The sequence below is a fragment of the Puntigrus tetrazona genome, chromosome 21 (genome assembly GCF_018831695.1).
Source record: "Puntigrus tetrazona isolate hp1 chromosome 21, ASM1883169v1, whole genome shotgun sequence".
Lineage (NCBI taxonomy): Eukaryota > Metazoa > Chordata > Actinopteri > Cypriniformes > Cyprinidae > Puntigrus > Puntigrus tetrazona.
The window spans coordinates 350,933-375,289 of record NC_056719.1 but is presented as its reverse complement, the minus strand read 5'-3'; the positions used below and the strand labels follow the sequence as shown (position 1 = coordinate 375,289).

The 24,357-nt window shown below is 35.5% G+C and overlaps 1 protein-coding gene across 3 annotated transcripts in view; it reads left to right on the top strand.

The window, feature by feature from the left end:
- Nucleotides 1-24,357, top strand: part of arhgap24 (Rho GTPase activating protein 24) — a 92,100-nt gene that overhangs the window by 44,008 nt on the left and 23,735 nt on the right. Inside the window, exon 1 of one of the 3 annotated variants that reach the window (XM_043221721.1) lies at nt 12,274-12,395. The exons of 1 other annotated variant lie outside the window; for it this stretch is intronic. In XM_043221721.1, the coding sequence (XP_043077656.1) occupies nt 12,374-12,395 (22 nt within the window). In that variant the 5' untranslated portion in view covers nt 12,274-12,373. Of the gene's footprint in view, nt 1-12,273; nt 12,396-22,464; nt 22,642-24,357 lie in introns of those variants that run through there. One more of the 3 variants, XM_043221720.1, reaches the window with a different exon arrangement.

Below are 24,357 nucleotides of genomic sequence, written 5' to 3'. Positions count from 1 at the left end.
GGAAGAAGACGGAACAAAGACATCTATTGTCCCGAATGTGCAGACTGGCTCGGGTCCAGGTGTGTGCGGCCCGCGAAAGATGGCGTGAAGGAGCTCATTCGAGCCGTGAAGCAAGCTGACCTTTACTCCTGTCTCCTCTGAATAGAGCTGCATGCTACTGGGCTCCAGACTTACAATGACTTGGGAACCACTGGCTCCTAAAATTAAACATGTAGGAACCAAACGACCTTAAATGACATTTTGATTCTGTCTTAGTTGGAGATCCTGTCTATCTGCTTTAAATATTACTTTCACTTAAATTTGTTTTCATTTATTATTTATTCATAAATTGTTCTGATTTATTTATTTTATTTTATTAAATTCATTCCAATTATTTTTTTGTAAATTATTAATATACATTATTTATTTTATTCATTGTTATTTATTATTTTTTCAAAAATATTTAATTTAATTTAATTTAATTTAATTTAATTTAATTTAATTTTATTTTATTTTATTTTATTTTATTTAATCCACAGTATATGTGTTCATTATACGTGAACATTTCCTAGGAATGTTGCTTTTATTTATGCTAGTAAAGCTCCTAACTTCTCAATATTTCATTATGTCTGAAAACATAAATATCATATTTTTCTCTTCTTGAACTTGAATTTCTCCCATTGATTTCATCAGCAAAAGATACCGTATTCTGTATGTGGTTATCAGCAGATGACACAGGGTCATGCGGGTTTTGTAGAATTTTTATTGGTCATATTGACTCAACGTGGGTTAAATTTTGTGGAGAGATGGTGTGGATCGTGACTGTGTTTTTTGGGGGTTTTTTAGAGACATACAGCGCAGCCGAGGTTTCTGGGAAGCGCATCATATGATGCTTCTTCTTTGTAAATATAGCGGATGTAACGCAATGTTATAATCTGATGGTTAAACACCTGTGCAGGTAGTGAAAAGTTGATGAAATGAACATTCTGTCATTACTTACTCCAAAAGGTAAAAGGTAAAAGCTTCTGAGAAACCTGAGGATAATACCACAGTCGATGCATAAAATTAAGCTCTCCCGTCTAACACAAAAGCCTGAAGTTGTTATTGGAGCCGATAGAGGAAGGTATAAATGAGATCCCCTCCAGCGTGTTCTGAAAGGCTTGTTTGTTTGCTGCGAGGCTGTTTGAGTAGTTGTTCTGCCGGAGAGCATCCTATTCATATGGATGGCATCATTATCTGCCTCTCCAGATGGGGCGAGAGCACCGTGACGTAGATGTTTGCTTTTGTATGTGGGCCTCATGCTGAAACATGTGCAGAGGATGTGGAATCATCCCCTTTAGGCAAACACTCTTCTCTCTGTCGGGATATTTGGAGGGTGTATGTACACACGCAAAAGGGCGTTAAATCAACACTGAAGCAGATTTTAATTATACGTTGGTTTTAATGCTGATTGGATGGAATGTATTTCGTTTTAAAAATGCAGCGTTAAAGCAGTGTTAAATGCAACACACCTTCACGGCAGTTTGTAACATTTTTATTTGCCATTTTGGCAAATTGATAGTGATTGATATTGAAAATGAAATTAGTATGTGCTCGTAAAACCCATTTAGGGTTATGTTCAGAACTCCAAATGCATTCATTTATTTATTTAGCTTATTTATTTATTTATTTTAATGAATAACCAAGGACATTTTGGACATTTATATGGAAGGCGAATTATTTTATTCATTCATTTATTCATTGATTTTATTCATATACATTTATTCATTCTTGATATCTGTAATTATTACTATTTTATTATTTTATTATTATTATTTTATTATTTTATTTATTATTATTTTAAATGATTGCTATTAACCAGTGCAAAATATTTTCAGCATTACTCAGTATTCGATATTTAAATGTTTCTGTCTTATTTTAAAATGCATTGTAAACAGTTTTAATCACATTATTTTTATTTAATTCCATTTATTTTAATAATTAATTTATTTTATTTAACGTTCAAGTAGAACATGTTGGATCCAATTAGCTGCCAACTAATTTGTTTAGTTATGAATATTTGAATAAAGTTGTTAATATTTTAATAACGTTTTTGCAACTCGATGTATTCTCAGCATTCTTCTTTTTAATAGTTTTCCATAATAATAGTTATAGTTATCGACCACTGCCCCCGGCAACTGTTTTGCTGCAGGCAGAATCTGTGTTTCTCGTGTTGCTAAATTAAAGGCGCACCAAAGCACTACACACAAGGTCACGAAAGGTTAATAAGCCAGAGCTGTAGAGAAAAAAGTTTAGCAGTGAAAATCCCACCGAGCGACGGCGTTTTTCTATCTCTCATGTCTAATAAGCTCCTGCAGATCTTTTGAACAGTGGGAGTCGGCGAATAATGAAAAGTTTTCAGTTTATTTTAAAACCTGCTGCCGTTTGAAACAACCCAGGCTTTTTCTCCTCGCAAAACTTCCTGAACTCCCACTTACGGTTTCTCACAACTCTCTGCGTGTCATAAAACTTATCATTTAGCCTGTCCCAAAATATTTTTTTAGACCTTTTCATTTCCTGATTTGAAAACTGTCGTCTCCGAAAAAGATGACGCCGATGCCCCCAAGTGGACGTTTAGCCGTTCACAACAATAAAGCCTCGGATGATACATCATTGCAGGCTTTTAAATATTAATTATTGTGCCTGTCATACACTCGTTTCCGTTCAGCTCCATCTAGTTCTTTAGTCAGATCAATAATTATGCATATGCATGATGAGAATTAAGTGAGCTGCGGGGAAACGAGCTCTGATGGCCTGAAGGAATCAATGCGGCTATGATCTTTATGACTCGCCATGCATTCATATATTCCCAAAGAATCTGAATCGTGGGTTTTGTGTTGCTCTTTGTCATCCACTGTTATTGCTTTATTCATCCTAGCAGAATGCGTCGCGTCGTATGAATACTTTACAGCAGGTCTTCTCAGAAATGATTACAATGTAATTGACAGAGACTTTCGTCTGACGCGTTTTAAAGTTTATTATTTCTCTGAGAGCCAAGGCAATAAAATCTCCAAATATGATTAGATTTTTGACAGGATTCCCAGGGCCCCCGACGAATGAATAGCAATTTTTACGGTGCCGTTATTTTCCTCAGTTGCGTTTCTGTTACTTGGCGCGTTGGATTGGTGAACCCTGTCGGTAAACTCTTGTTAATGTTTGACTGAAGGATGATGACAAAATAGCCGCTGTTTATTGATGATTAGTTGATAGTCGGTTATTAAATCCCGCTTGCTTTGGAAGGAATGTGTTGTTTTAATGTCCATAAATCAGCATAATAATCAATAATTAATTAACACCTTGTGAAACGAAAAACAGCTTACTGATGATTTTCTTTCTTATAAACGTAGAGCTTTTCATCTCATTCCGACGGCACCCATTCACCGCAGTAGATCCAGTGATTTAATATTCGACCAAATCCGTTCCAATAAACAGCAGTTTTTTTATTCGTGAGTAATTCTTTGGAATAACTTTTTCCGGTACCCGAGCGTGTGTGCTTATGCTATTTGCATTAAGTGATTTGTCAGATTGATTTTAGATTGATGGACGACATGCAATAGGCGCTGTATAAGACTGTGTGTTAATTAACGCAGTAGGACAGGAAACCATGGCAACTGCACAAGGCAGTCCAGAATCCAGTCAACGAAACACTGCCGTCTTCATCCTCATTTGCACTTTAGTTGTTTTATGGTAAAAAATAGCTTTACGCTGCAGCCTTCAGTACATTGAGTGTTCAGTCACCGAGTGAACTGCACCTCGTTTTTCATTCTCCACCCAAAAGGTCAGAAAAAAACGACCCTAACTCCAGAAAATGAGACGCATCCATCATTATAATATCTGTGAGTTAGCTATCAACTTAAAATCTGATGCTGTAAGTTTGTTCTCAAATACAGTTAAGTTACAAAGTTTTCTCAATAAAAATACAAGCCTAAAAATTGAAAATAGCTTGAGCTAGTAGCATGGCTTAACTAATGACTATACAGCAGGACTAGCAACTGAAAAGACTAATGTTTTAGTGTATTTTTGTGTAAGTTTTCATGTTTTGTTTTGCAATGTTTGTTTAAGTTAATTTTATGTTAATTTTTTTTTTGTTATTGCATCTTTTGACGCTATTCCTTTCTTTTTCGTTTGTTTTAGCATGCTTGTTTAAGTTTGTGTTCTGTTGTTTCGTTTTAGCATTATTTGTTTAGGCTTTTTTTGCTTTAAGTTTCTTTTTTTTAAAGTTTGTTTACATTTTTGTTTAAGTTTGTGTTGTATTGTTTCGTTTTAGCAGCGTTTGTTTACGGCATTTGCTTTAAATTTCTCTCGTTCTGTCTTTCTTTTAGAATTTGTGTTTAGTTTTTTTGAGGTTTGTATTGTTCTGTTGTTTTGTTTTTAATTGTTTGGGTTTGTTTGTGTTCAAGTCTGTGTTGTTCCATCTTTTTTAGTATATCTTTGATAAGTTCTGTTTTGTTTATTCGTTGCGTTTTCTTTAGGTTTACGTCATTCTATTGTTTTTCTAAAGTTTGTTGCTCTGTCTTATTTTACGTTTTGTGGTCTGTTTTGTTTAGGTTTGTGTTGTTTTGTTTTAATATGTTTGTACGGGTTTGTTATGTTGTATGTTTTCCATTCTGTCCTGCATCCGTTTCATTCTGTAGAGAAAGCGGATTATTATTATTATTATTTATTTTATTTTATTATTTCCTATATAGAATGCATTGTAAATATCCCAGAAAATATACAATGAAAAATCGGCAGCTGGGATTGCTGGAATTCTGATAAGAAAAACAAAGAAGAAAAATCTAATTCAAACTAAAATGTCATTTTATGGTTTTTCCCTTTTACGGGAATTTACCGTTAACCACTTAACAGGTTTTTACTGTAGCGTTTTTTTTAATCAACGGCCATTTTTTTTAAAGTGTGCACTATAATCTAATTTTAGCAAGAGAAATTACACGTGATTATTCAGCAGTGCTGCGTTTATCTGTCGCTAGTAAGATGAGATGGAGTTAATTATCGTTCCAGTGACAGTGATGTCAGAAGCTCCCCAGAGACAGTGACCTCACTGAAGACACGACCTTGCCATATCTGCCGAGTAATTAGAGGCATTTCGTAACTGTGGGGTTTTTTTAAGAGAAAAACCGATGACTCCCCACATTAGGCTGTCAAACCCGACTGCCTTCGCTGTATGAGGTCTGAAAGCAGGACTAAAAATCGCGCCTCTGCTGAGAAATAACGTTCTGGAGCGCAAAATAAAAGACCTTTTGCTATCATAGTACAGTGGTAGGAGATGTTTGACCTACACAGTAGATACAGCACTGCTATGTGCCTTGTGCGTGCGAGTGATATAGGCTGCCTAGTTTTAGCGTGGAGCTAAAAGCTAGTGTTTTATTTAATCTTACAGAAGCGGCGTACAAAATGAATCACTGTGCACTTTGCGCTTCGATTTCTTTCACTCTGCTCCTGAACCCCTCTGGCTCTGGGCAATTTGCTCAATCGAACGGTTATAAATTACATTCAGCGCAGAATGCGTATCTCATGCACTGCTGCTGCTAGCGTTACAAGTTTTCCAGTAATGCAGTTGTTTACCGTTTACCATTGTTAGCGAAAGAACGCCATTGTTGTCCAATCAGATCAGCGTTTCTTTAATGTTATGTTCTTGGCAGACATTGACCGATCTGTTTGTCCTGTCTAATTTGATGGGTTCCCCTGGTTCTTCTGCCTTTATTTATGGGCTCTTCATGTCAGCACGGTTCATATTTATCTGCGCTTCTGTCTAATATAAATAGAGCTGATATAGCTGAAATGAGCTACAGCCTTGCCTTTTAGAATAAACTGAGGAAGTAAGTAGATTATGTCCAAGTATATTCACCATCCCGTGAATTATACTTACTTTTCATTAAAGGTGATGTGCAACCCCAAATTAGATTTTCGCCATCATTTATTTTTTAACGAATTACACAATTATACATGTCCATGCAATGGAAATAAACAGGAACTGTGCAGCTGCCAAGCTTGAAAAAAAAGCAAAATCATTATAAGAACAGTATCTTTTAAAGATTATTTTACTCCCTCTCAACGGACATGTCGAGAAGAGCTAAAGTCCAATATATTTAAATTAACTTTAAGTTAAAATTGTACCTTTTTTTTTTAAGCAAAGCTATTATAGACTTCAGAATACTTGGAATTTAGTGCACCATCTGTTTTTTGCAGTTTAAAAGCATTAGGACAATATGTGTGTAAATAATAGCAAAACCATTTTTAGGTGAACTAAACTGTGCAAATTATTTTTTCAGTAAATAAGATTATTAGATACCATTTCAGTTTTTTCTTTAAAATTCCGTGTTCAAGTCTGTGGATTACTTGATCCTGTAAATGTGATATTTACTAGCACTGTTTGGTGAAACCATTTTTTTTAACAGAAGTCCTTTTTAAAACATTCCAGTCCTCCAGTAATGTAATGGAAAAGACATCTGCCTAATTAAATTAAATAGCCTTAGGTGCCTGAAACTCACTCGCTCTGCTTTTGTTTCTAACAAAGCAAGTCTGATGTTTCTCATGAAGATGGATTTTCGTGTTTTATCTCTCTTGGTTTTCTCCTGCAACTTTATTTATTGCAACCCATCTTCAGCGGTGGTATCTCACTGTTGCTTGATTTGTAGGAGGAGGTGCTTATAAAAAAAAAATCGCCCCTTTTCGCTCTATACGTTGAATTTGTTTTGATAAAGTAATTGAACGCCACAGTCTATCATCTTTATGTCTCTTTTCGCCGCCACATAAATCTGTCAGGTGGCGTAAAATGGCATTGTGTTCGAAAAAAAACATTAGTAGCATTAGCAACCATCCAACTTAAAACACACTGCTTTTCTACTATGCAAAGAATTTAACCCGGTCTCATAAGTTCAATATTTGAACCCTGGCACATTTTTTTATTACGTTAATATAGGTATGTATTGCGACGGTTCAGATTTTAAATATATGTGGACTTAAGTCGATGCTCCATCGTCTTGGAAATATGCAGTAAAAAAGACTAAAATAGTAGTAAAAATTATTTCATTTAAAACTTCAGTTTTGAAATTCAATGTATTCCAGTGCATAGATGTGTTTTATGAAGCAGCTTTTATGTTTTCAGAAGTCTGTTCAGATTCTTATGCATTGAAGCTCAAACTTCTAGGAATGGATTTACGCAAATTAAGGAATTTATTAGAATAAAAGCGGTTTCGGGTCCAGCTGTGAGGGCCGACGTCTGTGTGTGTGTGTGTTCGTTTCTTTCTCTGAGCTGTCCTGCTGTTTTCAGTCTTGCGTTCAGACTGTTTTCCCCGCTGTTCCTCCGTCCTCTGAAGTGTGTGATTGATGGCGGTCATTCATCGAATCATGTTGTCACGCTCCGTGTTTTCCTCGTCCCTCGCGTCGGAGCCTGGGGGGGGCCGAAAGAAGAGTTTGTACTCTATTTGTTTTATCGTTTGCTTCATTCAAGTCTGATTAATCCCTTGTCTGTCTTGGTCTTTCATAAGCCTCTGGTCTCGTGTGGGAGCTGTCATGGCTCCAGGAACTGATATTTCTGAAGTCACAAGTGTCTGCGGGGGTGCTGATAGCACAATCTCGGACTTGATTGAAACCAATAGCTCAGGGACAAATTGAGGGATTCATATCACTGCTAGACTCTCTCGTGCTAGACTCTGCGTGGGTGTCCGAGACCTTTTTGCTGCCTCTTATTAAGATTTTTGGAAAATGACTGATAAGCTTTCGGGTTTAGAAATACTTTCCTGAAAACGCTTATATACTATATAAAACGCTTATTACATTACTTAAGTAAAAGCAACTGCAGAACTGGAAGGTCTGATTCATTCTAGTGAATCAGTTCATTCTGAGGTATGGTTCTTTCTCCCATATGTAGTATTTGAAAGTATGATTCATTTTAGTGAATCAGCTTGTTATATAGCATTCACAAGATATATATATATATATATATATATATATATATATATATATATATATATATATATATATATATATATATATATTTTTTTTTTTTTTTTTTGTAAATTAACACATTTAATAAAAATAAGTTTTTTTGCAGAATATTTAGTTAATAGGTGTTATATGGATTATTAAGTGCACTAGTTTTTTGTAATTGTGCTAAATGTATCTGTAAATATTTTTATCATTTGTTCAAATTAATGTAACTCTATATTTCTTTATATATATAATCTTATATAATATACCTATATAATATATTCTGATTCATTCTAGCGAACTGCTTCGTCCTGAATGGCTCACTTTTTCACATGAATTGAAAGTCTGATTCATTCTAATAATCTGAATGAGTCTTTTGAATGAAAAAATAACAAACTGAATCTTATTCAGCTACTCGATTTCATGAGAAGATTGCAGATTTTGTATGAATTCATAGCGTGCAATTAGAATAAAGCGAGTAAGAAATGCTGAGAAAGTTCTTGAATTTTACTTTTGCAAACCTACACGAACACGTTTATTGTTCTGCTGAGGGTTCAGTTCAGGGAAGCCGGTCTGGGGTGAGCTGAACCTACGCAGGTTCTCCTCTTCTCTGGAGTTTTTATCCCGAGCTGAGAGGAAACTCAAATGCTTTCTGTCATCGCAAGCTCTCACACACCATAAATACCCTCTGATGTGAATTTAACTCCACCGGACTCGTCTCGGCAGAGGAAGTGGCGATATGAGCTTTATTTTTCCTCACATCTATATGTCAGCCAGAGTGTTTTATGATTTCCAGATGTCAGAATCTGTGGGTCTCGACCTTAGGGATATTGTCTTTATGTCCTATTTTGAAAGCAATATCGTTTGAATGTTTCAGAACGAAGCTTTTTTTGAGTGTGAAAATTTGCTTTGCTGTGAATACACACGATATTCTCTGGAGATTACGGGAATGTTTTCAATAACAATTAGAATAATGGATACATTTTTAATGAACACATACCTTTCTAGGTGTTGCTCTTAAACAAAGAATTAATACGGCATACGGCAACATATATTATAGGAATAGTTAATAGTCGATAGTGACCCAAAATGCCCTAGATTTATTTTTATGCTTTCTCTTTTCATTTCAGAATTTTTGTCATTTATATACATTTATTTGTGATTTAAATACAGTATAGTACAGTACAGTTTTATACAGTTTTTACTAAGTTTTGGTTTATTTTATTTGTTTAGTTATGAAAACAAATATCTAATAAACATGTTTTAATAAAGTTTTCTTTCAGATAATGTCATACAATTTTGGAAATTTATATTAATATTGGTCTGCTGTAGTGTTATTAGATTTTATTTTTATCTTTTTTTTAGAAGTTCAGTTTTTATCAGCATCATTATTATTATTATTATTATTATTATTTTGTTCTTCTTGTTAAATATTGTTAAATAATTAAATATATAGTTTTTATTAAGTTTTAGTTTATTAATTTGGTTATAGAAATGAACAGAATTTTAATAAAGTTTCAATTATGTCATAAAAGTTCAACTTATGTATCATCATATTAGTCTGATGTGTTGTTAAGAAAAATGTTAATTTTTTCTGTTTTTATTTTATTTATTGTAATTATTTTTTTATTATTTTTTTAAATGCACCTGTATAGTTTTTTTAAGTTTTATTTAACTATGAAGAAATTATAACAGTGTTTAGTGAAGGATTCGTTAAAATGTCATAAAAGTTAATTGCTCTACTACAGTGTTATTATTTTTTAATTAGAATTTAAGCAATTTTTGGAGGGTGGGGTTATAATTTGTATTAATTGTTTTTAATTGTTTATATATTTATTAAGTTGTAGTAAAATATGTTTTTACTTATTTATATTTGTCTCTTAGGTTTAGTTTTAGGGATTTTTAGATATGTTTTATATATATATATATATATAAGTTTTAGTTTTTAACTTTAGTTATGCATAATTTATTAATAAAAAGCATTTAAAAGCAAATCACGTACCATCTTGCTAAAACAAGGATACTTAGGGTTGTACAAGGAAACTGTGTGGTACTCGAGGCCTTTATCTAACATAGCTAAAGTTTTGAGTGGGCTCTTGGTCAAAGGAAATGATTGATGCCACCCGAGATTGAAAACAGCAGCCGCAATACCATGAGGGAGCAGCAGATATCCCAGAATGCTCTTGGTGTGGGATACGTCTTTTGTGCTCAGCATGATTGAAAAGACAGAGGAGAGGAAAATGAGTTTGCCATTGTTCTGTCTCTCTCAAGGTCTATTTCTTTCTCTCCGGGCTTTTTTCATATCTTCGGCTCTACAGCCACAGACGGACCCGAGGCCATAAACGCACAGCATAAGTAGGTCATTCTGCTTCAAGATTCGGTGTCTGCGCCGCTTCTCGATGCATTATCGAAACGAATTAAAATGTTTATGCAAATCGGCCCTTTTGTGAAGCTCTGTCGAATGAACGCATGCGGGAAGAAATATTTGTGTTTCTCAGTCGCAGAACTACATTGCGCGTTTCACAGATGGAGCCTTTTGGCATCGCGGCCAGAGCTAAACGGAGGTTGAGATGTCACTGGCGCTCTGATTGTATCTCTGAGACGTAGACCAGGCTCTCCAAAGCGTTTTTAAGGTCTGTAATTGAAAATGGGCGAGTTTGACTTTAGGTGAGATGTCAAGAAGTCTGTGTATTTATGAAGAGTGACTGTGTGTGTGTGTGTGTGTGTGTGTGTGTAAGCAGGCATACAGATGCCAGAGACAAAACGGGAAACACAGACAGTTACATAAGCTGGTAACAGAGAGGATGTTTGGCTGTCATAGCAAACTTCAAGCCCCTCTAAATATTCTTTCTCCCTCTCACAAACACACACCAGCACAGATCAGGTTGAGCTTTTACATTAAATTTACCTTCGACCTCTATAGTTCATGTGTAAGTGAACACGGTGTTGACACTCTAGGGAACATTCTAGACTGGTTTCGCGGGTCTGACATATCCAGAATAGCAGATATGAGCGGATATACACTGGGCGCATGCACACAGAGCAGTTTTCAGACAGTGTCAGCGACCCAAACTGTCACAGACTGTCATTGACTGCTGGGTCAGTGGATGCTAAAGCTGCGTGGGTAACGTTTACTTGAAGGGACGGACTTTGTAGATCACCCTCGGGTCATTTCACAAACACGTGACATCGGGAAAAAGAATATTTGCGTAGAATGAGTGAATGGGGACAGATGCAGCTAAGCTCCAAAAACGCGCTTCATTCATTCATTAATCCATCCAATATCTATTTATTTAGTTATTTATTTTTTAGTTATTGTTTTTTTTTATTATCAATAAATGCAGTACATACATGTTAAGTATTTATTTATAATAAATATTTAACATGTACGTACTGCATTTATTGCTATACTATAATTAAATGTATTATTATCTATTCATCATATATTTATTTATGCATTTTTAATTGTATATATATATTTATAAATACATAATCATATAAATAAAACAAATTATTTATTTAAAAAAAATAATTATATATATATATATTGTATATAATATCATATTGGTGATTTATTTATTTCAAATAATTATTTTAAATACATGTTATTTTTTATGTATCTATGCAAATATTTTGTTTTACATATTGAATATTTATTAATATATTATTAGTTTTTTTTCAAATATGTTTATTTATTTTTATTAATAATTGTATTATGTATTTATTTGTGAGTACATGGTAAATATTTATTTATTCATAAAAATATATTTTTTAATTATTTTAAAATATTTTTTCTCTGAAAAAACCCCAACAACCTCATCTATGTTCCAAAAAAAAAAAAGCATGTAAAGACATGTAATAATAATGTCAAACAAAATGCATGATGCTTTTCTGTCATTTTGTGAGCCGTATATTTCACGTCACACTGAAAAAAGCATCAGCATCGTTCCTTTCAGATTAAAAGAAAATTAGCAGATTCTAAAAGTGTTCTACGGATCAAAGTGCAACAGGAAAAAAGAACTAGAGGACTCAGTTTCCTCTCTGTAGCGACCGGTAGCAGCTCTGTCTGTATTTATAGAGCGTGGTGAGGGCCGAGCTGTTTGGCTGAGTGCCCGCTCTTCGATCGTCAAATTTACAGGCCAGGCCGGGACCCCCCGAGAGCCTTAGCGGCCGTGATTTATGAGCCAAGCTTCCCTGCTCGCCTTCCGCTAGATCGTCACAGTGCATCGCTGAACGCCATCCGAGCCAAAGACGCTGCGCATGAGAACCTGTTGACCGGCGATGCTGTGACTCCTCAGGCGCACCGAATATCACGCTGAAAGGACGTCTGCAACAGGATGAGAGCAGGCAAACCTTGAGAAATGCACAGATGAGAAGAGCAGGACGGAGCTTTGTGCTGGATAGATAGAGCCCCCGTCCCGTCATGGACTTAAACTACAACCCAGGTGGGTGGCATCGCGGCTTTTTATTGGACAAAACAGAAAGGGGAGGAGAATAAATCAGGTTATTTGTAATGTGATTGCTCGCTTTACTCTGACCATTGTTTCAATTTTCGACCGTCAGTTGTTCAACTTAATAAAAAGGTCATATATTCAGTGTCGCACAGTCCTCCGGGAATCATTCTAATATGCTGGTTTGCTGGTCAAGAAACATTTTTTATTATTGCTGTCAATATTTAAAGTGTAATTGGTGAATTGCAAGATTAGAAAGATCCAAAACAGCATTTATCTGAAATAAAACTCTTTTGTAAGGTTACACCATTCAAAAGCTTGGAGTCAGTATATTTAAATCATTATGTATTTATTATTAAATTATGAAATTATATAAATTAATACTTTTATTTTAAATTTAATTAATCGAAAGCGACAATAAAGACATTTATAATATAAAAAATATATATTTCTATTTCAAATATATTTAAAACCTAAAAAATCTACTCAACTCTTTTCAAAATAATAATAATAATGATGATGATAATAATAAAAAATGAAGCAGCAAATCATAAAATTTGAGTGATTTCTAAAAGATCATGTCACTGGAATAATGATGCGAAAATTCAGCTTTTAAAATCACATTTTAAAACATATTAAAATAATACATTAAATAGTACAAATATTTCACAACATTACTGCTTTTGCTGTATGTTGCATCAAATAAAAGCAGGCTTGTTGAGCAGAAGAGACTTCTTTTAAAAAAACATACCCATCCTTGACTTCTTCCAGACGCACATAGCTTGTCGTATCCTTTAGCTGTGTATTTTTCGATTGTGTTTTGTGCATGATTATTTGCTTGCATGAATAAGAAAGATGAAAGGCAGAGCTTTAGGGAGATCTCTTCGCGTCTCTCTGTTGTCTTTCTGGCTCTGTGGTTTAGCGTTTCGTTCTCTGAGTGATTTGGAGCCAATTCAGATGCTTTTAAAAAGATGCCTTTTGGCTCGCTCTGCTTATCTTCGCGCGTTCCTCTCTTTAAGGCTGTCTGAAGAGCTGACGTGGCACTTCGGGGCGTCGATGCTCTCTAATGGTTCTTCATGCACCACTGTAGCTCTGCTAGATTAAAAAGGCCGTATAGTGGAACATTTTTATTTTCTGAAATCTAATATCCGTCCAGGCTGTTTATGAAAACTGTGAGCTGCAAAAGAGCTCATTTTAACACGCATTTATATATAAACGCTGGCGTTTAGCACGTCGGCCGGGAATTATTACTTATTTTGCATGCGGAGATGCTAGCCAACTATAACAGAGGTCATTTGCAAATGTTAATCATAAAAGGTACAGCAACTAAAATAGAGCCTTAATTCCAAGGCTCAAAGAGAAAATCACATTGAACTGAATTGCTACTTCTTTTAGTTCATGAAAACGTTTTTTTAAAGGGTATATAATTGACTGTAAAAGTGCAGTAAACGGTCAATATGAGGAATATTGTAAAAATATATTGTTTTGATAAATATCTTATTTATATTTAATACATATATTAGAGTATTATTTAAATTTTTAGTTAAAATATTCAAAACTAAATAGTTTTTAGATTTTAACTATTTAAAAATTCTAAAATTCTGAACATTTAATTTCATATGATTATGCTGCACACACACACACACACACACACACACACACACACACACACATATATATATATATATATATATATATATACACACACATGCAAAATCATTTTTAACAAATATATATTAGTATGTAAAATAATCATTAATAACTTGTGAATACTTAATTCTATATGCATCATTAAAATTAATTACTACAGCAAAAAGGTTTTATGTATTTTTAATAAATTATATAAATGAAGTATATAATAATATTGTTATGAATATCAAAAAAACGTACATTTTTATGACAATTATGACAATATTAAAAAATCTATTTGAAAGTCTTGTTGTTCATAAACACTTCTGCACATATCAACTGTACATAGAAATAAGCTTCCCAGTCATACTTCTGGATAATTGTGTATTTTCAGCCCACATAACGGAGACTGTCCAGATCTCCGAAGGTAAATTAACGATAATGCAAGTCCAGCAATGACATTACCCAGCTCAGTTTATTGCACTACGATGTTAAAACCTTTGGCTCCTAACTCAAAGGTGAGCATTAATAACTAAAAGAAGGTGAGAAAGTAAGCTGTTTTTCCAGTGAACACAGATGAGACACAAAGGCATGTCTTCTGTCTTTCTCATGCTCTCTCTCTCTGGTCGTTGTTGCAGACAGACCCGTCTTATACATCCAGCCCCGAGAGACTGCAGTCTGCATTAGATTAGCAGATGTCACCATTCTCATCCCCTATAGCGAGAGCCGTCAACACTTTTTGAGGGTTTACGTTGTCCTGCGGAGATTCAACTGACATTCGAACTGTCAGAGTTGGTTAGACGGAGACCGGGAGACAGGAAATAGAGAAAGTAATTGAACAGGACTGGGATTTGTCATAATGTCAGAGCGGAGGCCGTGATTGGTTCAGATGAGGTTCAACTACTTCCCCTGTCAACGCCCCTTGTGAGGCCCGCAACAATAACGTGGTGTTACGAGGATGTTTAGCGGCCGCGGTGACGTGCGATGTTGAAATTGCGGTGGTCATCCATCAACCGCAGAACTCAACAGAAATGATGACATTTACTTAAGCAGTCTCAGCGTGGGATTATTAGACCGGGGAAACATTTCTGTTTCTCACGGACAGCCTGCAGGAGAGAACAATCTCAAATGAAATCTTTAATAACTCGGTTGTGAGCTAACGGAGAGACTTTTTTATGAAGTTTGCTATAATATACAACAGGTAGCTCTGTGCTAATATAGAGCGATATTCATCAGCATCTATATTTACGTGAGATATTGCTCATGTATACATTTAATATGATAAATACTAATACTGTATGCTGTATAGCTTTTAGGACGCAGCTAAGTGTCTTAAAAACATCTTGTACGCAGAACTACTTCAAATTGCGACATGTCACTTTAAAAGCGTTAATAATTCGAAAATGTTACTATACAACTCGAGTTTGAGCTTTACCGTATTACTGTGTTAAAAGCTCGCTCATGAGAGAGAGATGGACTGAGCGAGTGTGATTACCTGCATGTGATACAGCATTCATTCTTCAGCTCATATTCACAATAAAACATTCGTTTTAAAAGTAGAGGAATCTTCGTTGCACTATCCTTTCATCTTTTAAGGATAATTTCCGATGACAGCATTGCTCTGTGCATTTGTGGGTTGTTAAACATAAACATAAACATTTTTTTCCAGAGATATCACGTTGGCTTTATAGCTGTACGAATCCTGCCGAAAACATGACTCGTGTTAAAACAGCTGAAAGATGAGAGAACGAAGAACAAACTGAAACGACTTGCTCGAGATTGCGTTTTTAAGTCCCATTAGTTTTTGTTCATACTATTTGCTAGGTTTGGTAGACGTTTCAAGTCAGAACTGTGGCGATACATACTTTTTGTCACACAAAGTCACATAAATTTTACTATATGTACATTCATCTTTTTTATGGAAAAAAACCATCAGAATCACACCCACTGGACGTTTTTGTCACGAGCATTAAAGCTCACAGGATTAAAGTTATGTGAATGAGACGGCCCCAGCCAAAGCTACCATTAGATTTACCCCAAACAAATTATAACTCGTTTTAAACCACTACAGATTCCCAAATTTCATGAGCGCTAAATAGCCGCTGACAACCTGGAGCTCATATTAATTTTTTTGGACTTTATCTTTATTAGCACACAGCATATTTGAAACTAAAGCTATAAAACTAAATTTTAAGAATACTATTAATAATATGAAATATGTTGTGAAAGGTAATGCTATTAAATACATTGTCAATCTAGCCCTTGATTTATACTTTCATCCAAATGCTGATTGGTTTCCTATCTATTGTAAGATGGTAGGATGGAGAGGATATAGCGGATGGCAGACTGTGATCTGAGGAAGATATCCAGTGATCTAGCACAGTGATGTCCCTTTGTCTCACCTTTCCTCTCTTTTATATCCAGTCTTTTATCCCCTGTCAGGTTTGAGATGTGAAGAGATGTTAAGCTGCAGAGCCGGTAACCTCACACCTCTAAACTCTCGTTCTGAGTCAGAGCCAGGAGTCACGAGGTCACGTGGAGCCCTTGGCTGCTTCCAAAGATGGTGTCAAGTCACCTCAGCATCTGCACAGCTGGTTGGCCCGTGGCCTCGAATGATGAATGGCGTCGTAAATTAGACTTTTAATTATCTTATGGAGAGATTTACAGAATCTCGTTCGAGCAAAGCATCGTTTCTAAACGTCCGGTCCTGTGAGCGTGGAACAGAAAGTGTGCCGTATGTGTGTACGGGGTGTTTCAGGGTGTCAGTCCGCTTGTTTTTGCCCAGATCTTGCTGAGAGAGAATGAGGTAATGACATTACAGGGTGTTTTCTAAAGTCCTAAAGCCCAAATCGACTCTCATCAGCATTTTCTCAGCAGCTTTATCTAAGCCCTATCTTACTGCGGTTCTCAATCCCACAATCCCCTCTGTTCTCTGCAAGCTCTTCATTCTGGCAGCCTGCATGGGCCAACAGCTTTGCCAGAGCAAACAGGGCTGGTAAAGCAAACGGGACGCTCGGGGATTACAATGCAAACATTCTTATCAGCTGTCTGAACACTTTTGAGCCGGACGCTGCCTTAGGACTGTCATAATAATAAGAGCAGAGCAGCTTGTCTGCCAGAGAGAAAGTGTGTGTGTGTGTGTGTGTGTGTACATATTTAGTTATAGATTGGAGACATATTTGCCTTACAGAAGCTTCATCTGATTTGCCTTACAGAAACTTCATCTGATAAAACCTCTCTTTAGGGTTGCATTTATTACAATTTTATTACAGTATTTTCAAAAAAAGTATTTATTTATTTATTTATTCTTTCTTTATTTTATAAGCATGAATATTAATTTGTAAATAATATATATATATATATATATATATATATATATATATATATATATATATATATATATATATATTATTACTATTATTATTATTATTAAATTGTATATATTGTATATTTTATATTGGAATAATAGTTCTCTAATCATCTATCTATCTATCTATCTATCTATCTATCTATCTATATATATATATATATATATATATATATATATATATATATATATATATATATATATATATAGGTGTGTGTGTGTGTGTGTTTATATAATATTATATTATAATGTTAGAATTATAATGCTATTTTATATATATATATAAACCCTAAACATATACAATGTAATGTAATATAATATAACTGCTATACATATTTATTCATACTATTTTTATACAATTAGAAATGTAGCATTTTTTATATATAATAGGTTTCTGTATGTGTTCTGTATCTGTAAGTACATTTGATAGATTTTTTGATAAATGCGATAAATAAATATTTTTGATATTTACATTTGATATTTTTGACAATTTTATTATGTAACGTTTGTATGCACAGCACCGCCTTCACTGATGCCTCTAGATCAGGACTGATCATTGCAGGTATGTTATTTACGACTGAAAACGTTTTGCTACTTTCCCTGGGAGATATTGCACAGAACCGTATTTCAGTGCTCGATGTTGCCATTGATTGATACTGAAATTCTTGTCAGTCTGTGTCTGTCTGACAGCTTCAGATACCGAGTCCATCGTTCGCTCTCCAGAGGCCTATTGATTTGATCAGTGCGTTTGCTCAAGAGATTCACCTATCAACACCATTAACATTCACTTCTGCCTTCAAGTGCCATGTTGACATCGTAAATTATAGACGCTATATGTGATATTCACGTGCACAATGCGTGCGAGGGTGTTGCTGGTAATATCTGAGATATTTGTCTCTCGTATTGATTCGACGTTGTATATGAGAGAAGTGACGGGAAGCCGTGGAAACTGTCTGAGAGATTGATGCTTGCAGTGTCAGATTGTTGCTCGAGGCTCTACAAAGGAATTTGATCTCGGAAATGGAAATGTTCGAGCGGAGCGCAGAAATGAAATGTTTATGATTGTGTGAATAATGATCTCTGGAGCCGCGTAGAGGGGTTTAGGACAGCTCGTGCTTTATTTGTGTCTACCGACGGCGAATGAAAAACGATAACTGGGACGCATTTCACATGCACTTTAAATAGTGTCTTCGTGCTTCTTCTTAGATTTCGATAAGGAGAGTGTCGCTGTACTTTATACTGGGGTTCGAACAAGCTACTAACCATTAATGTGAAATTTTGTGAAAGCGAGTTGAGCTTTAGCATTAGGTCTCCGGTAATGCCTTATGAACGCCGTCTCTGGGGGATTCATCAGTAACTGACACAACATGTGCTGTAACAGGTGTTTAGTGCGTTAGCTTGCAGGACTCGGCTCGGGGTTTCCTGTAGAAAGTCCCGTCTGTTATGCAGGGATTATGTTCAGTCTTCCTGTCAATGGGAAACGGGAGTCTCTTCCGAAAACCTGAAATGAATTTTGAAATGTTTGCGCGCTTGTGCAAACAAAAACAGCATTACAACGAATACTTCAAGTCTGTATGGAGCTCACTTGACTGAAATGTTTTGCTTAAACGTTTGAAATTAGTTATAGAAATATAGTAAAAATATTGTTTATTATTTAATACAAATTATTATATGCAATATTAATATTTTTAGAACTTTATTTTTAGACGTTGGCATATTTATTTTGGTCTAGAAAGTAGATTTTTAAAATATTTTTACATTATTATTTTTAGTAGTAGTATTTTAATTAATAAAGCTGATGGTGGAAGGTATTTTTGACCTCAACATTTTTCCATGTTTCCATGTGTTTACTATTATTATAAAAGCCAGAACATATTATAATTAAATGTTAATATTTTGTATCCATAAAAAAATTAAGTTATATTTTCAGAAAAAAATATTAATTTTATTGAGTTTTTATTTTATTAAATAAAATATTTTTCTTTTTATATTGACAGTATTGAATTTGTTATGGCGTATTGATTTTAGAGTGTTTTTATACTGGCAGCCCCAATTTTCCACCAGTTTCATGAGTTAAGATCCCCAATTATCCGATTCCCCATCAGCAACTACGCCAGTGTATAAATCTCTCCCACAGGTGTGTCAGACTTCAAATAACATTAACTCTTCGTCAGACCCTTCAGGCAATGAAAAAGGCACATATAGTGTGGAAGACATTCACTAATATTAAACTCGGGCCTGTGGCCGTCTGAACAGACAGAGCTGGGGGGAGGAGATCTTGTAGTAATTTAATCTGTCATGGGTAGACGTGCTCATTGGAGTGAATTTATTATTTGGTTCAATTACCTGTGCTCTGTAACCTATGTGATTTACTACGACACTGCTGGCTGTGGCCATAAATCATTCCTGTGAGCCACAGACCTCCACTGAAACCAGCCAGGGCAGGTGTCATCTGTGTACCAGCCTGGAAATATACCAACCGTCTGAACACCAAAACCGTTAAGGTTTTTATTAAGCAGTCTGGGTGACTGAGCCATTGCTTTGGTTGTTTGCTCCCATATTGGTTTATTAGCGTTCTTTAATGGGAAAAGTTAGCTTCACATAATAAAGCCTGAGCACTATGTGATCACATCATTTATGCTTACATTAATTATTGCTTTGGCAAGCATCCATATGATTATTGATCATGAAATGCACTTTTTAAGCCTTTTTGGTGGCGTTTCCCTATAGAATATGCAACATTTGCTGTGTTCCCCTGTAAGCCATTAATTTACTTCCTCTTATGTGTTTCCTAGCCTGTGTCTGACCGATCAGCAAACTCTGAGAAATTCAGCATTACTTCTGTGCTACAGACCCTCGTAATATTGATGGTACTTTATGTACTCTGTAATAGCCATAATAAATTTTATACAGTGTAATAGGACTCACAGACTCAGACAGACTAATGTTCAGTTGGTCCTGAACTGAACTGAGGCGCAGAGGCTATTTTAGATTACTCAATATGAGCACCCAGAGAACTGACCATTTATCAGGATGACCTCCTTTGAACTTAAGACACAATTGAACATATTTCTAAAAAAGCTTGGAAAGAGTTGCAGTCAGAATTAAGATTCATTCTAGGGAGCTGATTTACTTGGATTATATTATATTATGTATATTATGTAAGAAAAAAATAAATAAAATATTTTTAAAATATATATATATATATATATATATATATATATATATATATATATATATATATATATATATATATATATATATATATATATATATATATATTATTTTATTATTTTTTTATTTACATATATATTTATTTAATTCCCAAACAAATTTGTTGCATATATTCCTGCCCACAATCTCAGAATATTGGCTATTAGTTTACTCAATTGCGCAATTAATCAATCGACAGCACTAATTTTAAAATAACAAAAATGACATACATCACTTACACAACCCTACATATTTTCAGTATGGCTCAGAAGTTGCATCGAATTTCATCTAAACAAGCAGGACGTCTACTTCAGCTCCTTTACAATAGCGATTGGCGTCTGTCCTCACAGGTGAGCATGGATGTCTGGTCTCCTGCGCACTTTAGTGTGGTTTATACGCAAGAAGAGATTACTTTCACATACGTACTGAGTTACAGTCATGAACCTGGCAACCACGTAACCATACACTGCGCAGCATACTCCCCCTATCATTAGGACACATTGAAGTACACTAAGTGGTGTCATGTTGTAATGCCAATGCTAGTTCATTGTGGTCGTCTATTAGGGCGGGGACTATTCCGGTTGAGATGTATAGAGTTGAACAACTAGTGTAGCCTTTCACCTTTGCCCTGACCTGGTCTTTTCAATCTCAGTCTCAATGGCTATCGAATGGACTGAGATGAAGCCACAATGGCTGATGGGAGCTCGAGAGCCTGTTGATGTGAGTCCATGAGTCGATGGTGGATCAGATAAACCCTGTCTGCCACTTTCTCCTCATACCTCTGTGGGGGGCACTGAAACCAGACCCCCGGACATGCACCGGAGGAGCTGGAGATATGAGGCTCATTGTTCAAAGAGAGTCGAAGCGGTTATCTTCGGTTGGAATGGCGACCGTGTTGGTTCTGCTTGATTATTTAATCAGACAGGTCTTCAGCACCAGCATCAGCGCCCTCGTTTTTAACCTTGTGTTATCTTAAGCAAACTTTAAGATTAGAACGTTCTTCATTGATGTTTGTGGTTAATGATGATAATGGAGTAGTTGTGTAGATTGCTCTGACCTCCTGATTTCCGAATAAATCAGCACTCCCTAATAATGTCCCAAAAACATTGTCCTGAGATGTTAGCAACTGTTCCTCAACGATCCCTGCGTAGTGTTTAAAGTATTTATTTGATAAAGCAGAAAAAATTCAAAATAAACCAATCAGGACTTAATACACACAGCTGTCTTGTATAACCAACATCACTGTATTATTGAGCAATAATTGCTGTAATAATGATTGCACATTATTCCACGTAATAAACTAATACTCGATTATAATTATTCATAACGTGTTGTGCTACACTATATCTTACTGTAATTACAACCAAATTGAAAATACATTGTATATAAGTGTTATAAAGTGTTAACTGTGTTATATTATTTGTGTTGATTATACAAGGCAATATAAAGTTCATTAGGCATAATTAATCCATTAAACTACTATTATGATCCATTACGCATAAAGGCTTTAAGCAAAATGTCAGCACACTATTATGGAATATTTATGGAAAAAACAAAATGTCCACTGATAACTAATCAAAGAGTTTAAGAACAAAGTGTTTGCTGGATTTATTAAATAATGTTGTCTCTTTATCATATGTTAGAAGCAGCCAGCCCAAACAGCCTTCATAAAAATATAAATATCCTCTGAAAAGATTTATTCAAAAGTTTGACTGACAGACTCTCTGGAGAAGGGGCCGCTTTTCTCTTCTTCTCTTGTAAGAGCTCCTGGGCCTGTCGAAGCTCTCTATTGTTAGTCAGAAGGAGAGAGAGGTGGGTGTACTCGTTTCTCCTCCCCTTCGGCTCTTTCTTCCCCTCCTCCTCGGTCCTCACTATGGACCATCAAGTCTGCAGGCCCATAGTCTCCTGGAAGACCAACTCCTCTTCTAGTCTTCCCCACTTCCGAAGCCTCTTTTCTGGGACAGATAATGGAGGTGGTGCATCAGGTCGGACATCAGCTGTCTCCATTTGGGATATCCGAGTGTCTTTCAGGTAATTCTGCTGTTAAATTGCGTACAGTGCTTTTGGAGATGCTAGAAGGGTTTACTAGATTTGCTACAAGTATCATAATTTGCATTCACGTGGAGTGTGACAGCATAAATAATTTAGGCTAGTCATTTTCTATAAACCGAAGATTAATTTGAGCGCTCACTGATGCCAGAGCAGTTTTATTTGTAACGTTAAGCACATTTGGGCCTTTGTGTCTGTCTCAGTGGGATATTATTTATGAGTTTAGACAATTTCGTGAACAATTAGTCTCTGCTTTCTTTTTACGCTCCCTTTTCCCTCAAAACAGTCCCAGTTTCTGTGTTTCTTCATCGTGATGTCCTCAGATGTGTTGATGGATCTCAGCTGTCTCTGAGAACCTCAGATGCTCTCCGTGCAGCATGTGTTGTGCAACCCATTAATATTTGCTTGATATCTCCACGAATAGTTCTCGGCGGCTCCCTTTAGGCTTCTAAAAACTCTTCACGGTAGCTGAGAGGAGTTCAAGCTCGACCAGGATGTATGAAATATGTTATGTCTATCCTTTGCAAACAATGCTTTACAGCAATTGTCCTTTTTCCTGCCAACTCCTTGCGCTTCCTCTTTAGCGTGCCGTGAGCATCTAAATCAAACATTTGTGGTGTTTCATAATGCAGTTTTGAAAGGAACATAAGAAAGTAAGTCATTATCGGTATCTTTGCATTGTCGGTGCGACCACAAAATGATTCCCATGTAACAATGGGCTTATTTATGTGGCTGTTTTGTTAATAAAATGGCTGTTGATCTTTGGGATTAGCGAAGGCAATGATGGGAAGGCACATAATGGAGCGTTTAAGGGTGAGGGGGCGTTTCTGGAGAAGGTATGTGACAGTAATTGCTGCTCACTATAACCCTTTTGTTTGGTTCCACCTGGTTTGGGCCGTCTTATAGCTCAGGTCACTCATTAAAGAGCAGACGAGATCATATTTGACGAGACGCTGAACCATAGACGCGGACAGCTTATAAAAATACATACATGCCATCACGTTCAGAAGAAAAGGTTTAATCGTTTTTTTTATGTATGTACGATACCATGTAAGTGTATTATTGTTTCTTTTAAAGTCTCTCATGCTCGTCAAGGAGGCATTTATTTAATACAAAAATGCAATATAAAAGTTTAAAATTGTGAAATATTATTACAATTTCAAAGAAATGCATTGTACTTGAATATATTTGAAAATGTAATTTATTTTTGTGATGCAAAGCTAAATTTAGCATTTATTTAAAGTATAAATCTTTTGTAGCACTAAAAATAAAAGTCAGTTTAAAAAAAAAAATACTACGTACTACTAACGCATTTTTAAATAGTAGTGTAAATATAAAATGAATGAAATATAAATAACTCATTATATTTAATAACATTGTCAGAATTTTCCACCATCTTTTATCTGCTTTATGTAGCGCATTAGGGTATTGCATTCTCGGGGAGTAACGCCGCCTTAACAATGTGATCTGCTTTAGAGGAGTGCTCAGATTTTGGCGCAGATCCTCTGTCCGGAGCCTCGGGTCTGATCGCTTTTGTTATTCCCATGAAACGGCTCTCTGCTTCCTGTCAGAGTCCTGCGGCGTGACAGGTTGTCTAGTCGCTTCAGAAGAGCCCGTCTGCCCATCGCTCCATGCCATCAGTGGCAGATGGTGTGGGTTTTGAGTTGTTAAAGTCTCAAGGTACCTCAAGCACAGACA